Source organism: Oncorhynchus clarkii, unplaced genomic scaffold, assembly GCF_045791955.1.
Source record: "Oncorhynchus clarkii lewisi isolate Uvic-CL-2024 unplaced genomic scaffold, UVic_Ocla_1.0 unplaced_contig_14083_pilon_pilon, whole genome shotgun sequence".
Taxonomy (NCBI): domain Eukaryota; kingdom Metazoa; phylum Chordata; class Actinopteri; order Salmoniformes; family Salmonidae; genus Oncorhynchus; species Oncorhynchus clarkii.
Window position 1 is genome coordinate 116,347 of NW_027258076.1, and position 20,603 is coordinate 136,949.

The 20,603-nt window shown below is 42.9% G+C and overlaps 2 protein-coding genes across 2 annotated transcripts in view; one reads left to right on the plus strand and one right to left on the minus strand.

Annotated features, from left to right (window-relative positions):
- Nucleotides 1-4,180, minus strand: part of LOC139395226 (guanine nucleotide-binding protein subunit alpha-13) — a 38,331-nt gene extending 34,151 nt beyond the window's left edge. The window contains exon 1 of the mRNA XM_071142873.1: nt 3,844-4,180. Coding sequence (XP_070998974.1) covers nt 3,844-4,126 — 283 coding nt within the window. The 5' untranslated portion in view covers nt 4,127-4,180. The remainder of the gene's footprint in view (nt 1-3,843) is intronic.
- Nucleotides 4,181-5,831: 1,651 nt separating this feature from the next.
- LOC139395225 (regulator of G-protein signaling 9-like) overlaps nt 5,832-20,603 on the plus strand; it is a gene marked incomplete at its 3' end in the record, with an annotated part of 29,566 nt that continues 14,794 nt past the window's right edge. The window contains exons 1-8 of the mRNA XM_071142871.1: nt 5,832-5,982; nt 6,907-7,003; nt 8,471-8,521; nt 8,783-8,889; nt 10,585-10,636; nt 16,952-17,010; nt 17,532-17,608; nt 18,393-18,474. Of these exons, the coding sequence (XP_070998972.1) occupies nt 5,917-5,982; nt 6,907-7,003; nt 8,471-8,521; nt 8,783-8,889; nt 10,585-10,636; nt 16,952-17,010; nt 17,532-17,608; nt 18,393-18,474 (591 nt within the window). The remainder of the gene's footprint in view (nt 5,983-6,906; nt 7,004-8,470; nt 8,522-8,782; nt 8,890-10,584; nt 10,637-16,951; nt 17,011-17,531; nt 17,609-18,392; nt 18,475-20,603) is intronic.

The following is a 20,603-nucleotide window of genomic DNA, read 5'->3' on the forward strand; positions in this document are numbered from 1 at the left end:
CACAGCCAATCACCCACAGCCAATCACCCACAGCCAATCATCCATCTGTCTGTGTGTGTGTGTGTATACATTTCCCCCCCATTCATGCATTTCACAGTAAGGATATGACATCATGGTGTGAGGCTGGGAACCCCCTGCACCCACCCACACAGACAGACAGACAGACAGACAGAGCTACCGGGGACATCCTCCATGTCTGATGATTAAATAACAGTAAAGTACCCATCTAAAATTAACACAATGATTCAACATGGTTCTTTAATAGGAGTTCTGAGAAACGGTGCGTCAACAAGAAGACATTAAATGGAAGAGTTTAGTCTGCGTACGACAGATCTAAGATAAATAGCTTCATTGTGATCAACGACACACAAAGGAAAAGTTGACCAAAAACAACAACACAATGACTATAATTGTATAGTTGACAATTAATTTATTTCCTTGGGACTGCTACACTAACAAACCAGTGTGTACCAGGAAACCTAAATTAGTCTGCGTAATGAACAAAGTAGCCAACTAGTAGGGGGGGGGGGGGGGGGGAGCACGCAGAGTGGTTTCACCCCCATAAAAGATGTTTGTTTGCATAACAGGAGTTATCGGACTGTAGTATTGCTGTACATCTCTGGTAATATCATTGACTAGTGTGTGCAGGGCTGGGTTGTCACGACTACCAGACCTGGTATGACCACGCAAGTTGGAGGCAGAAACACCCCTTTCATGTTCTCTCTCTCTCTCTCTCTTCAGATTTTATACAGCTAGGCCTAATCCCCCAGTCTACCAAAACGTGACCGACATCCACCGGTGTTGAACTTTCAACTAAACACTCAACATTCAGGGGAGGGGTCTGACAAGTAAATATTATTTACAGTAAAATAACAAATAGCTAGCTAGGTAAGACACAAAGTAGCCAATTGATCTAGCCAGCAAGTTTGACAGACTGTCTGGGTGAATAGAAACAATTGGAATACGAGCGATCACATCGCCGCCTCAAAACAACATGGTTTCCAGTTGCCCTATAAAGGACGTAGGTGGTTAAAATGCTGAGGCCAAAAAAACAACTGACACATTTTTAAAGAGGACGTTATTTTTTTTAAACGAAAATCCTGTTACTGAAGGTTTATCAATAATCGGCGATTCCTTGTCCGTCGGTCCTGATTGTATAATGTGTGGATATCGGTATGGAAACGGTCTGAAACCGGTGCCTATATGATGTGATCGACAGTGGTAGGCCACGTGGAAGCGTGTCTTGCATGCTGTTACCACGCTTACAGGCAGGTCGTGGCAACCGGCCTCATAGACTTCAATAAGAGTAGGGCGGCGGGTGCCAAAACGGAAGTGGCAAGTGGTTCGTGGTGCTCGTCCCCGTGAGCAGCGGCAGCACTGCTGGCTCAGCACCAGAAGATGAAATTAGCTGAAGTCTTGAGCGGCCGTAGCACGTGGTCGACCAATGCACAGAGTTCATCTTGCCAACCAATCAAAAACAACATTTTAATGACAATATTCAAGCTGACAACAACCGGGGCCGCTCGTCTCTACACGGTAGACAGATTTTCTTTTGCGGTTCAACTGCCGTTTAGTGCTGCTCAACTGCCGTTTAGTGCTGCTCAACTGCCGTTTAGTGCTGCTCAACTGCCGTTTAGTGCGGCTCAACTGCCGTTTAGTGCGGCTCAACTGCCGTTTAGTGCGGCTCAACTGCCGTTTAGTGCGGCTCAACTGCCGTTTAGTGCTGCTCAACTGCCGTTTAGTGCTGCTCAACTGCCGTTTAGTGCGGCTCAACTGCCGTTTAGTGCGGCTCAACTGCCGTTTAGTGCGGCTCAACTGCCGTTTAGTGCTGCTCAACTGCCGTTTAGTGCTGCTCAACTGCCGTTTAGTGCTGCTCAACTGCCGTTTAGTGCTGCTCAACTGCCGTTTAGTGCGGCTCAACTGCCGTTTAGTGCTGCTCAACTGCCCTTTAGTGCGGCTCAACTGCCGTTTAGTGCGGCTCAACTGCCGTTTAGTGCTGCTCAACTGCCGTTTAGTGCTGCTCAACTGCCGTTTAGTGCTGCTCAACTGCCGTTTAGTGCTGCTTAACTGCCGTTTAGTGCTGCTCAACTGCCGTTTAGTGCGGCTCAACTGCCGTTTAGTGCTGCTCAACTGCCGTTTAGTGCTGCTCACGTGTAAACACCTTTATAGTGCAGGTTTGGAGAAACGTTCAGGTTCCCGAGATTTCTATCAGAGGAGGCTGGTGGGAGGAGCTATAGGAGGACGGGCTCATTGTAATGGCTGGAATAAATGGAACGGTATCAAACATATGGAAACCACAGATTTGACTCTGTTCCATTCCAATGAGCCTGGTCCTCCTACAGCTTCTCCCACCAGCCACCTCTGGTTTCTTTAGCTACATACATTCACACATTATACACTGAACAAAAATATAAACTCAACATGTAAAGTGTTGGTCCCATGTTTCATGAGCTGAAATAATAGATCCCAGAAATGTTCCATACGCACAAAAAAGCTTATTTCTCTCGTATGTTGTGCACAAATTTGTTTACACCCCTGTTAGTGAGCACGTCTTTTTTTCCAAGAATTGAATGTTAATTTCTCTACCATAAGCCGCCTCCGTCATTTAATTTTTGGGGGGGCAGTATGTCCAACCCTGCCTCACAATCGCAGACCACATGCATGTTGTCGTGTGGGCGAGCAGTTTGCTGATGTCAGTGTTTTGAACTGAATGCCCATGGTGGTGGTGGGGTTATGGTATGGGCAGGCATAAGCTACCGGACAAATAACACAATTGCATTTTACAGATGGCAACTTGAATTTTTTTTACGGCATCTGTGACCAACAGATGAATCTGTATTCCCAGTCGTGAAATCCATAGATTAGGGACTAATGAATTTATTTAAATTGACTGATGATCTTCTATGAACTAACTCAGTAAAATATTGAATTGTTGCGTTTATATTTTTGTTCATTATACACTCCGCACCAACGAACAAGGAGTTACTAATTACATATTTGCCTTCAGTAACCACCCTAAACATTTAACAGTGTATTATCCGTCTCCACGTTTTAATCCCCTATGATGCCCATCCGAGTCCTCGTATACGGCTTGGTTTCCATAACATGAAAACGTCATGCATCTGACTTTTATCAAATATGTGCAATGGTGGTTAGGATTTACTTCATCTAGTTATATCCGCTGTGATTAAAACCATTTTAAGCTTTCTGATTTCCAAACTAGCTACCAAGTTATTTCACTATGACTGTTCAAGATTCATGTTTTTAAAAACACTAAAATAAGTTTATAAATAAGTTAAACTACAGCAACAAAGCTAGCTAGCTAGCGCATTAGTTAGCCAAAGCTTACTGCTAGCTGGGTACATTGCCTGATAAAAAAAAACAGCTGATTAACTGTCGTACTATTTTCCAACCCCTGAATAATACTGACATGGGACAAACAATACGCGTGATATCAGGAGAAATATTCAGACATCTGAATCATGCTCAAAGGGAAACCCCCCGCTCGGGTCTGTGTGGCCTCATCTCTTCAAATCCCACTGGTGCACAGAAACAGTTTCAAATAAACATGGGCGTTTCTTCTAGCTTTGTGTGTCTGTGTGTGTGTGTTAGCTAGCTAACTAGGCTAGCGAAGAAAACAGATGTGAGTGCGCCCGTCCTCCCAACATAGCTAGCTAGCATACCAAGTTACGGCTACTGTTAGCATGCTAGCTGGGTGGCTACTTCCCACTCAGACGTCAACTCTCGAACAGAGCAAATAAGTCAACAAAGGCCCCGGGGAAACAAAAAAACTAAACAGTGACGTTATATAAAAGTACAACGAACAACCTAAAAGTACCTTACCTTTAATTACATTACTAAAAATCGTGGCCTTGAACTCTTCTTTGGCCCTTTGATCGAAGTCCTGACCATGGATGATGCGCATCTGCTTCAGGAAAGTGGACTTGCCGCTTTCACCCGCTCCGAGTAGGAGAATCTTCACCAGCCGTTTCACGTACGGCTTATCCCGCGAAATACCTTTGTCTATTTCTTTAGATTTCCTTAATTGTTCTGCCTCGTTACTCGTGAGGAGACAGTTTGGAAAACACACAGATAAAACGGACCGGGACGGCAGGAAATCCGCCATCTTTGAAACAACTTCATCGATACAGTAGAGAGAGTTGGTTTGAGGCTAGCGACTGGAGAGTCTACTCGCGGGCGGGTGGGGCGGGGCGCGATTACGATAACGTGTGTGTGTGTGTGTGTGTGTGAGCGCGCACAGGGCTAGCACAATAAGGGGGTTCGTTTAACTGGCCTGGTTACCGCGGTGTGTGGAGTTTAAACCGGGTGAAAAGGGATTGCATTCGTTTTGGAACCGGGCTGCCTCCCGGGCCTGAGCCAGGTAACCCGCTCTGGCCGACGACGGCGAAGTCGGCTGAAAATAAAAGTGACGTTTTCAAGCACGTGGATTGATGAGGAGGGTTCTGTATTTTTACATGCGAAAGTGATTGATTTTGATAAAAACGATTTATCTGCCTTCCCGATGAAAACTAGTATGACAAATCTTACATTTATTGTATGGAAAAGAGATGTGTGTTTTTGGACGATGCCTTGTTGACAACATGACCGAGCGGTGCAGATTGCTGTTTGATTTGAGAAAGGTGCTCCTCCCTCGCAGTTTTCGCCCGATGATGTGACAGGACATTGCCCGGTTCAACCCGGGCCAGTGTAATATAATTTTCTCAATGTGAATAAACGTTTGGGCGGATGACAAAAGGTTGCCCATATCCTCAGATTTTGTTACACTTTGAAGCTCACTCATTGCAATTTCTAGAGTAACTGAAATTCATTGTTTTAGACCAGCCTACAAGTTATTTATGGCTAGGGGTATTTCAATATAGGAATTTGTTCAAAAGGTAATTGCGAATAATAATTGATAACACAATTGAAAAATCACACCTTTAATACAGTAACAAACCATAGCCTACACACATTGTGCCTCACTTAGAAATACGAGTCGCCATCTTGGGGAAACAGAAACAAAATAAACAGTCGGTGGTTGTATTTGATGAACGTTTTATTAAAAATAATGGATTTCAACAGACAAAGACAGGCACGCAACAACAAGATTCACTCCGAACACTCTCGTCTACACTCCACCTTGCGGATGTGGTATCGTGGAGGTGGTGAGGCTTCAGGAGATGAGATATACACTGGTTACAACATGACAACACATCAGAAGGGTGCACTGCATGCAGGTCGTCATAATTTAATATCATGCATTTATCGGCAGTACCACCTGGGTGCGGTAGAGGGCAGTGTATACCCGGGGAGTCATGTCGGTCCGACACCTTCACCTGTGGTATCGTTTTTGGCACCATCTGTGGTTATTAAGGTAGACTAGCCCTAGTTTACCTGTGAAATTCATAGGCTTAAATGAGAGATCAAATGAAAGTATATATATATATGTGACAAATTATTATTATTTTATCATCCAGTGAATTGATTGCAAAAAAAGTTGATTGTTTTTATCCTTCCTCTTTCACCACATTCTGGGGCGACAAATATTTTACGTGGATTTAAAAAATATATTTATATATTTCAATAAGCGATAATCCAACAACTGTTACATTTCAATTCAAGGTTTTACTGCCATAATGCCACCAAATTGATAGTTGCTTGATTGTGTGACGTATGTTGGTGTCACTGTCACACGTAACAGGTTGTTAAAACCAGAGTTTAGCGGAGCTGTCATTGGTTGATAAATCCGTCCTCGCGCTTTCTGGCCCCTCTCACGCAATCTCTGACGCGCGGTCAATGGAATAGGCTACTGTCCCAGCCCCGGGTATACCATTATACCTGTGTGATCACTTTTTTTCATGAACATTTCTTACCTGGATTTTCTTCTTTAGGTCCGCGTATCGACTGACCGCAAACATGACAATTAGGACGCTGAGAGATTATGGTCAGCACTACCGACCACGGATGGCATGCCTAAAAAATGTAGGTTAACTACCAGTACGTTTACGTCATTTATCAGTACTTTTAAATGTTTTGATAAAAAGGTAATAGACTTTAGATAAACTAAAAGTTCACATCATGTCGATTGATTTAAGGTGTGCTGGTGACAGCCTACTTGTTGATAGATTATTATAGTTTACAGTAAATTCACGAGGAGCCCCAAGATTGTTGTTTCAATTGACCCTTCCATGTCTTAAAAAAAAACAACGAATCAATTGGTTTGTAAAAGTTAATTGTAAAATGTTATTTATTTACAAGAGGTTCTAATTTGGTGGATTTGGCCGCTCATAATCCTGTTCCCATCCAATTACAAATGGAAATGGAACAGCTGGGAAGTCATCACGACTTTCAACGTGGTAGTCTGCATAGCGTCGTCAAAAGATGCTACTAGACTCACGTTATTGTTTCATACCCTGTAGGCTACTGTATATTTATTTTGTTTACAGCGAAGAGATTGTAAACCTCTCAGAGATCCAGTCTCAATCTAACCTCTAAACAAGGCTTTATTATACTTGTGGGTCAGGACTCAAAGTGGGCCCTGGGTAATGTGGAGAGGTGGGTAGTGAGTTATGAGAATACATCTATAATCACCCACTATTTCTTCTTGATTCGGGTCGTTGTTGGACCATTTGTGTCACAGGAGGACGGTCAATTTCTTATTTGGGTCTCGAGCTAAAAAAGTTTAAGAACCCCTGCTCTAAACCAATTAGCTGCTTGGACAGCAGGGGGAAATGGCTCTGAGCCAATCAGGTCCTCCACATCTCAGAGGTCAGAGGTATCATACAGAACACATCACTATGACCTTTGACCCGATAGGACTGTTTTCTTCCATTTTCGTTGAAACAAACCAAAGTGTATTTTGAGTCTGGGTGTCTCTCTTCCCCCCCCCCCCCCAACCTGCTCCAGGTGGAGGTGTTTGTGGTTGAGATGCAGGATCCTAAGAGTGGGGTGAAGGGTGCCGACCAGAAACTCAATGTAACCATTATCCCACACGTCATCAACGGTGAGTCACAGCACCAGATGGTCGCCCCACTGAGAGACATATCTCCTCAAACAATATCCCCTCCCATCTCTATTATACTATGACAATGTTTTGCCCTAGATCCTTTTCCTGGTGGAGTGAAATATGGCCACTGTAGCCATGTAGCAGGGCTGAAACAACCCAAACATTCAACTGAAGCCAATAGAAAGCTAGGTAGCGGCGCTGCCCAGTAGGGGAAACGGTAGGGAAACACCTCCCATCAATGCTACATTGTTGTTATTTAAAAAACAAACTGAATTCTGGGAAGTTGTGGGTAGTTATTGGACAAGCTAAGATTCTAGAGCTGCGGCAGACTGTTTTGTAGACCGCCTGCTAGGCTTGCTACTGAAGGTTATATAAGACAGCTGTCAATTGGATCAGATCTGTGTGGGGGCTTTGTGCTCCCAAGCTGCCCTCTAATCCCGGGCTAAGACCAGGGCCAGAGGGGAAAGGTCACACTTACATCCCACATGGCACAGTGCACTGTGTAGACTTATAGGCGTGGTCTAACCTAGAGCACTATAGAGGGAATAATGTAGCAACATGGTCCTTCCCTCCCTTCATCTCCAGCCCTCCTGTTCATCCCAAATAGCATCCTATTCCCTACATAGTGCACTGTGTAGACTTATAGGCGTGGTCTAACCTAGAGCACTATAGAGGGAATAATGTAGCAACATGGTCCTTCCCTCCCTTCATCTCCAGCCCTCCTGTTCATCCCAAATAGCATCCTATTCCCTACATAGTGCACTGTGTAGACTTATAGGCGTGGTCTAATCTAGAGCACTATAGAGGGAATAATGTAGCAACATGGTCCTTCCCTCCCTTCATCTCCAGCCCTCCTGTTCATCCCAAATAGCATCCTATTCCCTACATAGTGCACTGTGTAGACTTATAGGCGTGGTCTAACCTAGAGCACTATAGAGGGAATAATGTAGCAGCATGGTCCTTCCCTCCCTTCATCTCCAGCCCTCCTGTTCATCCCAAATAGCACCCTATTCCCTACATAGTGCACTACGTAGCCTTATGGGCCCTGGTCCAAACTATATAGGAAATAGGGTTCCGTTTGGGCGACCAGGAGGGCTGGAGATGAATGGAAGGAAGGACCATGTGACAGACAGGAAATTGTCATCACATTCATGGTACTCCCTGCTTCAGTGCTGGTTGTTATTGTGATTTGTAGTTTTTCATGAAAAAACAGACAGATATATATATATACTGATCAATCTAATCACAAGTTAAGCAATACGACATAAACTCCCACACATTGTTATCAAGTGGATGGATTCTGCACTGTGTCTGAGCCAGGTAGTAGCTTCAACAGGTAGTCTGTGTGTAGACCAGGCCTGTGAGAGCCAGAACAGGTAGTCTGTGTGTAGACCAGGCCTGTGAGAGCCAGCTCACTGATGTCATGCTGTGAATATCAATATTGACTTGTCATCCATCACACAGGGCAGGACATTCTAGCATGGATTGTCACCAAAATGAAGGTTACCACAGAAGGTAAGCAACTGGATTCTGCTGGGTAATTATATCAATTACTCCAACACAATTAAGGTATTTTTTAAATGTAATTACTTCTTCATTACCATGTTATTATGAAAGCAAGTCACTACTAGTTAAAGGCTGTAAACTAAAGTATAACCAAGAGCTTTGATAATATATGAACTCTCACCCCCTTCTCTCCTCCCCCCTCCTCTCCTCCCCCCTCCTCTCACCCCCCTCCTTTCCTCCCCCCTCTTCTCTTCCCCCTCCCTCCACCAGAGGCCCAGGCGTTTGGGACCATGCTGGTGGCCTACGGGTACATCTACCCCCTCCAGAACCACAGGAAGTTGGTCCTGGTCCCCGACAGCACCCTCTACCGCTTCCAGGTACCTGCCTGTAACTACCTGTGTCTATCTCCCTGTATCTCCCTGTAACTACCTGTGTCTATCTACCTGTATCTACCTGTGTCTATCTACCTGTATCTCCCTGTAACTACCTGTGTCTATCTACCTGTAACTACCTGTGTCTATCTACCTGTATCTCCCTGTAACTACCTGTGTCTATCTACCTGTGTCTATATCCCTGTAACTACCTGTGTCTATATCCCTGTAACTACCTGTGTCTATCTACCTGTATCTCCCTGTAACTACCTGTGTCTATATCCTTGTAACTACCTGCGTCTATCTCCCTGTAACTACCTGTGTCTATCTACCTGTATCTCCCTGTAACTACCTGTGTCTATATCCCTGTAACTACCTGTGTCTATCTACCTGTATCTACCTGTGTCTATCTACCTGTATCTCCCTGTAACTACCTGTGTCTATATCCCTGTAACTACCTGTCTATCTACCTGTATCTCCCTGTAACTACCTGTGTCTATCTACCTGTAACTACCTGTGTCTATCTACCTGTATCTCCCTGTAACTACCTGTGTCTATCTCCCTGTAACTACCTGTGTCTATCTACCTGTATCTCCCTGTAACTACCTGTGTCTATATCCCTGTAACTACCTGTCTATCTACCTGTATCTCCCTGTAACTACCTGTGTCTATCTACCTGTAACTACCTGTCTATCTACCTGTATCTCCCTGTAACTACCTGTGTCTATATCCCTGTAACTACCTGCGTCTATCTCCCTGTAACTACCTGTGTCTATCTCCCTGTAACTACCTGTGTCTATCTCCCTGTAACTACCTGTGTCTATCTACCTGTATCTCCCTGTAACTACCTGTGTCTATCTACCTGTGTCTATCTCCCTGTAACTACCTGTGTCTATCTACCTGTATCTACCTGTGTCTATCTACCTGTATCTCCCTGTAACTACCTGTGTCTATATCCCTGTAACTACCTGTCTATCTACCTGTATCTCCCTGTAACTACCTGTGTCTATCTCCCTGTAACTACCTGTGTCTATCTACCTGTATCTCCCTGTAACTACCTGTGTCTATCTACCTGTATCTCCCTGTAACTACCCGTGTCTATCTCCCTGTATCTACCTGTGTCTATCTCCCTGTAACTACCTGTGTCTATCTCCCTGTAACTACCTGTGTCTATCTCCCTGTAACTACCTGTGTCTATCCACCTGTATCTCCCTGTATCTACCTGTGTCTATCTACCTGTATCTCCCTGTAACTACCTGTGTCTATCTACCTGTATCTCCCTGTAACTACCTGTGTCTATCTACCTGTGTCTATCTCCCTGTATCTACCTGTGTCTATCTACCTGTATCTCCCTGTAACTAACTGTGTCTATCTACCTGTATCTCCCTGTAACTACCTGTGTCTATCTACCTCTATATCCCTGTAACTACCTGTGTCTATCTACCTGTGTCTCCCTGTAACTACCTGTGTCTATCTCCCTGTAACTACCTGTGTCTATCTACCTGTGTCTCCCTGTAACTACATGTGTCTATCTACCTGTAACTACCTGTGTCTATCTACCTGTAACCACATGTGTCTATCTCCCTGTATCTCCCTGGAACTACCTGTGTCTATCTCCCTGTATCTCCCTGGAACTACCCGTGTCAGAGGCAGAGCAAATGACTAATCTTCATGTCACTGTCTGTCCCAACCTTTCCGCAGACCCCTTATTTCTGGCCCGTGCAGAAGTGGCCCGCTGAGGACATAGACTATGGTGGGTTTCTCTTCTGTAGTGGCCCCTCTGAGGACATAGACTATGGTGGGTTTATCTTCTGTAGTGGCCCCTCTGAGGACATAGACTATGGTGGGTTTATCTTCTGTAGTGGCCCCTCTGAGAACATAGACTATGGTGGGTTTATCTTCTGTAGTGGCCCCTCTGAGGACATAGACTATGGTGGGTTTATCTTCTGTAGTGGCCCCTCTGAGGACATAGACTATGGTGGGTTTATCTTCTGTAGTGGCCCCTCTGAGGACATAGACTATGGTGGGTTTATCTTCTGTAGTGGCCCCTCTGAGGACATAGACTATGGTGGGTTTATCTTCTGTAGTGGCCCCTCTGAGGACATAGACTATGGTGGGTTTATCTTCTGTAGTGGCCCCTCTGAGGACATAGACTATGGTGGGTTTATCTTCTGTAGTGGCCCCTCTGAGGACATAGACTATGGTGGGTTTATCTTCTGTAGTGGCCCCTCTGAGGACATAGACTATGGTGGGTTTATCTTCTGTAGTGGCCCCTCTGAGGACATAGACTATGGTGGGTTTATCTTCTGTAGTGGCCCCTCTGAGGACATAGACTATGGTGGGTTTATCTTCTGTAGTGGCCCCTCTGAGGACATAGACTATGGTGGGTTTATCTTCTGTAGTGGCCCCTCTGAGGACATAGACTATGGTGGGTTTACCTTCTGTAGTGAAATGAGAGTGAATGTCCAGTCACTGTCAGATACTTATTTGTATGTATTTAAACAAATAATAAATGAGTGTGTAGATCAGCTTCAATACTGCAGATAGATTGTGGCTTCTATCTGTAACAGCTGTTGGAAGGAGTGGAGGACCAAGGTGCAGTACGTGTTCATCTTTTATTAAAATAACTGAACACTGATTAACCAAAATAACAAAGAGAATGAACAAAAACCAAAACAGTTCTGTCTGGTGCAGAAAGACACAAAACAACTACCCACAAAACCCATGTTGGAAAAAGTTACCTAAGTATGGATCTCAATCAGAGACAACGATAGACAGCTGCCTCTGATTGAGAACCACACCCGGCCAAACAACAAAGAAATACAAAACATAGAATTCCCACTCTAGTCACACCCTGGCCTAACCAAAATATTTTCAGCAAACTTAACGTGTAAATATTTGTATGAACATGACAAGATTCAACAACTGAGACATAAACTGAACAAGTTCCACAGACATATGACTAACATAAATGGAATATTGTGTCCCCTGAACAAAGGAGGGTCAAATTCAAAAGTAACAGTCATCATCTGGTGTGGCCACCAGCTGCATTAAGTACTGCAGTGCATCTCCTCCTCATGGACTGCACCAGATTTGCCAGTTCTTGCTTTGAGATGTTACCCCACTCTTCCACCAAGGCACCTGCAAGTTCCCAGACATTTCTGGGGGGAATGTCCCTAGCCCTCAACCTCCGATCCAAAAGGTCCCAGACGTGGCTGTTTGAGGTTGTGGACAGGTGTCTTTTATACTGATAACAAGTTCAAACAGGTGCCATTAATACAGGTAACGAGTGGAGGACAGAGGAGCCTCTTAAAGAAGAAGTTACAGGTCTGTGAGAGCCAGAAATCTTGCTTGTTTGTAGGTGACCAAATACTTATTTTCCACCATAATTTGCAAATAAATTCATTAAAAATCCTACAATGTGATTTTCTTTTCTCATTTTGTCTGTCATAGTTGAAGTGTACGTACCTATGATGAAAATTACAGGCCTCTCATCTTTTTAAGTGGGAGAACTTGCACAATTGGTGGCTGACTAAATACTTTTTTGTCCCACTGTATAAGACAGTTGCAAGAATTTTATATAAAAATGGAAAATGGAAAATCTCAAAGTTTTAATCTAGCATTGTTTTGTGTATCACTGTGACACGGAGTCAGTAGATTGAAAATATCTTCCCAATTATTTAGCAGTCTCTATGGCACAGCTGTCAATGTTTTGGTACTTAATAAGTGAAACTGGTACACTTATTTATTTATCACAATTTTCTTTAACCAATGTTGGTCTTTAGTTCAGGGCCGACAGACAACTTCCTGCCTTTCTCTCCCTTCCACTTGCCTCTTCCATTTGTGCGGTAATGCTGCAATTAGTTGGTTGTAATTTTGGGTACAGCAAATATTTCCATATATTTATGTTAGCTGTGTCCTATTTATGATATAATTTACAAAGATTATACTTTTTTTTTTATTCTCAAATTATTATTTTTTAAAAATCAATTAACCATAATAATAGTTGTTTTATTTGTTCTGTCTTTTCTGGTGAATTAAACTGAAATTGCAACCAACTTTCTATGGCTTGTTTTAAAAATAGCAATATTTTGGAGATTATTTCATTTTCAAATAACCGCAAGTGAGAGGTTGTTGTCTGAATAAAGGGAAAAAGGCCATTATTGAACATGGATGGGGTCAGACATGCTTACTAATCTGCTAGAGAACCAGTTCAGATTTAAGTAGAACTTTTGTATGACTGAGGCCTTTAAGTGAGAGATCTAATGCTTTAATATTTATAATTTCATATTTATTATATAAATAGGCCCATTTAATTCTGGCTTCCCCTTCCAAATAAAATTTAATATTTTTTTTCTCATATAATTTAAAAAACAGGTCGCTAGGTGTAGGCAAGACCATAAGCAAATAGGTAAACTGGGATATGACTAAAGAGTTAATCTGGGTAAACTGGGATATGACTAAAGAGTTAATCAGGGTAAACTGGGATATGACTAAAGAGTTAATCAGGGTAAACTGGGATATGACTAAAGAGTTAATCAGGGTAAACTGGGATATGACTAAAGAGTTAATCAGGGTAAACTGGGATATGACTAAAGAGTTAATCAGGGTAAACTGGGATCTGACTAAAGAGTTAATCAGGGTAAACTGGGATATGACTAAATTAGTTAATCAGGGTAAACTGGGATATGACTAAAGAGTTAATCAGGGTAAACTGTGATATGACTAAAGAGTTAATCAGGGTAAACTGGGATATGACTAAAGAGTTAATCAGGGTAAACTGGGATATGACTAAAGGAGTTAATCAGGGTAAACTGGGATATGACTAAAGAGTTAATCAGGGTAAACTGGGATATGACTAAATGAGTTAATCAGGGTAAACTGGGATCTGACTAAAGAGTTAATCAGGGTAAACTGTGATATGACTAAAGAGTTAATCAGGGTAAACTGGGATATGACTAAAGAGTTAATCAGGGTAAACTGGGATATGACTAAAGAGTTAATCAGGGTAAACTGGGATATGACTAAAGAGTTAATCAGGGTAAACTGGGATATGACTAAAGAGTTAATCAGGGTAAACTGGGATATGACTAAAGAGTTAATCAGGGTAAACTGGGATATGACTAAAGAGTTAATCAGGGTAAACTGGGATCTGACTAAAGAGTTAATCAGGGTAAACTGGGATATGACTAAAGAGTTAATCAGGGTAAACTGTGATATGACTAAAGAGTTAATCAGGGTAAACTGAGATATGACTAAAGAGTTAATCAGGGTAAACTGAGATATGACTAAAGAGTTAATCAGGGTAAACTGGGATATGACTAAAGAGTTAATCAAGGTAAACTGGGATATGACTAAAGAGTTAATCAGGGTAAACTGGGATATGACTATAGAGTTAATCAGGGTAAACTGGGATATGACTAAAGAGTTAATCAGGGTAAACTGGGATATGACTAAAGAGTTAATCAGGGTAAACTGGGATCTGACTAAAGAGTTAATCAGGGTAAACTGGGATATGACTAAAGAGTTAATCAGGGTTTTTCACAAATAGACTGGTATTTTCCTTTCCATGGTAGCAAGATCTTATCTATTTTTGCTAACTTTCTATTAAAATGTATTATTGTAGTGAGATAACTTCTTTCTTTCGGGATATAAATACCGAGTATGTCAACTTCAGCGTCAGACCATTTTATTGGTAAACTACACGGCAATGTGAAAGTTATATATTTTTAGTGATCCAATATGTAATATAGTACACTTATCACAATTTGTTTGTAATCCAGAGAGGTTAGGAAAAGTATATAGATCCTCTATGAGGCTGTGGAGGGATCCAGATTGTGGATTGAAAAAGAAGACATAAATCGTCAGCGTTTCAATGACACCTGTTTTTAAGCTGTCAGCTACTTCTTAGTGTGACTGTTGTTCCAGCTAGTTAAGATAGTGACACAATAAACATTCTGAGTCACATGTTCAGATAGTGACACAATAAACATTCTGGGTCACATGTTCAGATAGTGACACAATAACATTCTGAGTCACATGTTCAGATAGTGACACAATAACATTCTGGGTCACATGTTCAGATAGTGACACAATAACATTCTGAGTCACATGTTCAGATAGTGACACAATAACATTCTGAGTCACATGTTCAGATAGTGACACAATAACATTCTGAGTCACATGTTCAGATAGTGACACAATAACATTCTCAGTCACATGTTCAGATAGTGACACAATAACATTCTGAGTCACATGTTCAGATAGTGACACAATAACATTCTCAGTCACATGTTCAGATAGTGACACAATAACATTCTGAGTCACATGTTCAGATAGTGACACAATAACATTCTGAGTCACATGTTCAGATAGTGACACAATAACATTCTGAGTCACATGTTCAGATAGTGACACAATAAACATTCCGAGTCACATGTTCAGATAGTGACACAATAAACATTCTGAGTCACATGTTCAGATAGTGACACAATAAACATTCCGAGTCACATGTTCAGATAGTGACACAATAAACATTCCGAGTCACATGTTAAGATAGTGACACAATAACATTCTGATTCACATGTTCAGATAGTGACACAATAACATTCTGAGTCACATGTTCAGATAGTGACACAATAACATTCTGAGTCACATGTTCAGATAGTGACACAATAACATTCTCAGTCACATGTTCAGATAGTGACACAATAACATTCTGAGTCACATGTTCAGATAGTGACACAATAACATTCTGAGTCACATGTTCAGATAGTGACACAATAACATTCTGAGTCACATGTTCAGATAGTGACACAATAACATTCTGAGTCACATGTTCAGATAGTGACACAATAACATTCTGAGTCACATGTTCAGATAGTGACACAATAACATTCTGAGTCACATGTTCAGATAGTGACACAATAACATTCTGAGTCACATGTTCAGATAGTGACACAATAACATTCTGAGTCACATGTTCAGATAGTGACACAATAACATTCTGAGTCACATGTTCAGATAGTGACACAATAACATTCTGAGTCACATGTTCAGATAGTGACACAATAACATTCTGAGTCACATGTTCAGATAGTGACACAATAACATTCTCAGTCACATGTTCAGATAGTGACACAATAACATTCTGAGTCACATGTTCAGATAGTGACACAATAACATTCTGAGTCACATGTTCAGATAGTGACACAATAACATTCTGAGTCACATGTTCAGATAGTGACACAATAAACATTCCGAGTCACATGTTCAGATAGTGACACAATAAACATTCTGAGTCACATGTTCAGATAGTGACACAATAAACATTCCGAGTCACATGTTCAGATAGTGACACAATAAACATTCCGAGTCACATGTTAAGATAGTGACACAATAACATTCTGATTCACATGTTCAGATAGTGACACAATAACATTCTGAGTCACATGTTCAGATAGTGACACAATAACATTCTGAGTCACATGTTCAGATAGTGACACAATAACATTCTCAGTCACATGTTCAGATAGTGACACAATAACATTCTGAGTCACATGTTCAGATAGTGACACAATAACATTCTGAGTCACATGTTCAGATAGTGACACAATAACATTCTGAGTCACATGTTCAGATAGTGACACAATAACATTCTGAGTCACATGTTCAGATAGTGACACAATAACATTCTGAGTCACATGTTCAGATAGTGACACAATAACATTCTGAGTCACATGTTCAGATAGTGACACAATAACATTCTGAGTCACATGTTCAGATAGTGACACAATAACATTCTGAGTCACATGTTCAGATAGTGACACAATAACATTCTGAGTCACATGTTCAGATAGTGACACAATAACATTCTGAGTCACATGTTCAGATAGTGACACAATAACATTCTGAGTCACATGTTCAGATAGTGACACAATAACATTCTGAGTCACATGTTCTCGTGTAGACAAGCTGATGATGTATTGGCCCAGTAGTTTTCTGCACCAGGCTGAGGTAAAGATGTGGTGAATAACATGTTGTATACTCCCCCTCTCTCTCCCTAAAGCCGTCTATCTGGCCAGGAGAAACATCCGGAAGAAGGGGATGCTGGAGCCCTATGAGCAGGTACTACGGGTGGGGGGTGGGGGGGGGGGATGCTGGAGCCCTATGAGCAGGTACTACGGGTGGGGGGGTGGGGGGGGGGGGGGGATGCTGGAGCCCTATGAGCAGGTACTACGGGGGGGGGGGGGGGGATGCTGGAGCCCTATGAGCAGGTACTACGGGTGGGGGGGTGGGGGGGGGATGCTGGAGCCCTATGAGCAGGTACTACGGGGGGGGGGGATGCACATCTTAAATAAATCCCACGTACTACGACAGTGATATGCAGTTGTCTCACCTAGCTATCTCTGGATAAGAGCATCTGCTAAATGACTACCATGTTAATGTCAGGTGCAGTAGCTGTCTCACCCAAAGGGCTGTAGTGGTGGTTTAAGGGTTATATTCTGTTTGCTGGGGGTTCCTAAGCAGGATGGAGGAGATATATATTTCTTTACACACATGTATCTGTTCTTTCAGCGTCGGGGGATTTTGTCCTCTAACTATTTGACTTTTAGTTATTTTAGCCAAACATCTGTTGTTTTCAACAGCAACACTACGACAATCTCCACAAATGGATGAACCCCAAGTGGGATTTCATCGTGATGCAGGCTACAGAGCAGTACAAGTATGTAACCTTCTGTTGTCTGAAGACTGGATTAGACCGCTGTTTATGTGTTGGTAGGGACCCACACACTGTGCAGGCTTTTGATTCAGACCAGCATTAACATGTCTGAATGACATAATCAAGACCTGTGTGATGATTCAGACCAGCATTAGCATGTCTGATTGACCTAATCAAGAGCTGTGTGATGATTCAGACCAGCATTAACATGTCTGATTCACCTAATCAAGAGCTGTGTGATGATTCAGTCCAGCATTAACATGTCCGATTCACCTAATCAAGAGCTGTGTGATGATTCAGTCCAGCATTAACATGTCCGATTCACCTAATCAAGAGCTGTGTGATTATTTGAATCAGATGTGTTAGTGCTTGGATGAATAAAAGCCTTCACACCTTGTGGGTCCCCAAGACCAGGTGTAATTCAATAGTGACTTGTCTCTCTTTGTCTCCTGTATCTACCTCCTTTCCCCTGTCTGTTTCTTCGATATGTGTTCTGACTGTTTCTGTCTCCTGTCTCTCCTGTCTGTCTGTCTCTCCTGTTTCTGTCTCCTGTCTGTCTGTCTGTCTGTCTCTCCTGTTTCTGTCTCCTGTCTGTCTGTCTGTCTGTCTCTCCTGTTTCTGTCTCCTGTCTGTCTGTCTGTCTGTCTGTTTCTGTCTCCTGTCTCTCCTGTCTGCCTGTCTCTCCCATGTCTGTCTGTCTGCCTGTCTCTCCCATGTCTGTCTCCCATGTCTGTTTGTCTCCCATGTCTCCCATGTCTGTCTGTCTGTCTGTCTGTCTGTCTGTCAGGGCTAATAAAGAGAGGAAGAAGCCAGACAGAGTGGTGTTGGACTGTCAGGAGAGAGCCTACTGGATAGTACACAGGCCACCAGTGAGTACGGACCCACCAAAGTGTTTGTGTGTGTGTGTATCCACAAGGACAGGATATTGTTGCTGTCAGCCTATGAGCTCCATAGCGTCTAGTCCCGCTCTCTCTCCGTTCACCGTGACTCTGTTTCGGGATGGAATTTACTCTGACTCCGCCGTAACGTTTGATGTGGTAGTAAACAGCTCGGAGCCAAGTGTATCCTTTTATGTTATTTACTGTGGAACTCACTTGACTAGGGACTACAGTGGGGCGTCTCTGCTAAACGGTCACATGACTAATGACAAGTTAAGTTCACGGTCATATCCCTACGCAGAATACTCCAGTGATAGTTGTATCACCCAGTAGTGTTAATACGCATCACATAGGAACTATATCAGCTCACATCTTCCCTCCTCTTAATCTGTAGACCTCAATGAGACCTGAATGAGACCTCCATGAGACTTGAATGAGACCTCTATGAGACTTGAATGAGACCTGAATGAGACCTGTATGAGACCTCTATGAGACCTGAATGAGACCTCTATGAGACCTGAATGAGACCTCTATGAGACCTGAATAAGACCTCTATGCGACATCTATGAGACCTGAATGAGACCTGAATGAGACCCCCTATGAGACCTGAATGAGACCCCTATGAGACCTGAATGAGACCCCTATGAGACCTCTATGAGTCCTCTATGAGTCCTGTATGAGACCTGAATGAGACCTGAATGAGACCTGAATGAGACCTCTGAGACCTGAATGAGACCTCTATGAGACCTGAATGAGACCTCTATGAGACCCCCATGAGACCTGAATGAGACCTGAATGAGAACTCTATGAGACCTGAATGAGTCCTCTATGAGACCTGAATGAGACCTCTATGAGACCTGAGACCTCTATGAGACCTGAATGAGACATCTGAGTCCTCTATTATACCTCTATGAGACCTGAATGAGACCTCTATGAGACCTGAATGAGACCTCTATGAGACCCCCATGAGACCTGAATGAGACCTCTATGAGACCTGAATGAGACCTCTATTAGACCTCTATGAGTCCTGTATGAGACCTCTGAGACCCCTATGAGTCCTCTATGAGACCTGAATGAGACCTCTATGAGTCCTCTATGAGTCCCCTATGAGACCTGTATGAGACCCCTATGAGACCTGTATGAGACCTCTATGAGACCCCTATGAGACCTGAATGAGACCTCTATTAGACCTCTATGAGTCCTGTATGAGACCTCTATGAGACCCCCATGAGACCTGAATGAGACCTCTATTAGACCTCTATGAGACCCCTATGACACCTCTATGAGACCCCTATGAGACATCTATGAGACCCCTATAAGACCTCTATTAGACCCCTATGACACCTCTATGAGACCCCTATGAGACCTCTATTAGACCCCTATGACACCTCTATGAGACCCCTATGAGACCTCTATGAGACCCCTATGAGACCTCTATGAGACCTCTATGAGACTCCTATGACACCTCTATGAGACCTCTATGAGACCTGAATGAGACCCCTATGAGACCTGAATGAGACCTGAATGAGACCTCTATTAGACCTCTATGAGACCCCTATGAGACCCCTATGACACCTCTATGAGACCCCTATGAGACCTCTATGAGACCCCTATGAGACCTCTATTAGACCCCTATGACACCTCCATGAGACCCCTATGAGACCTCTATTAGACCCCTATGACACCTCTATGAGACCCCTATGAGACCTCTATGAGACCTCTATGAGACTCCTATGACACCTCTATGAGACCTCTATGAGACCTGAATGAGACCCCTATGAGACCTGAATGAGACCTGAATGAGTCCTCTATGAGTCCCCTATGAGACCTGTATGAGACCTATATGAGACCCCTATGAGACCTGAATGAGTCCTCTATGAGTCCTGTATGAGACCTGAATGAGACCTGAATGAGACCTCTGAGACCTGAATGAGACCTCTATGAGACCTGAATGAGACCTGAATGAGACCCCCATGAGACCTGAATGAGAACTCTATGAGACCTGAATGAGTCCTCTATGAGACCTGAATGAGACCTCTATGAGACCTGAGACCTCTATGAGACCTGAATGAGACATCTGAGTCCTCTATTATACCTCTATGAGACCTGAATGAGACCTC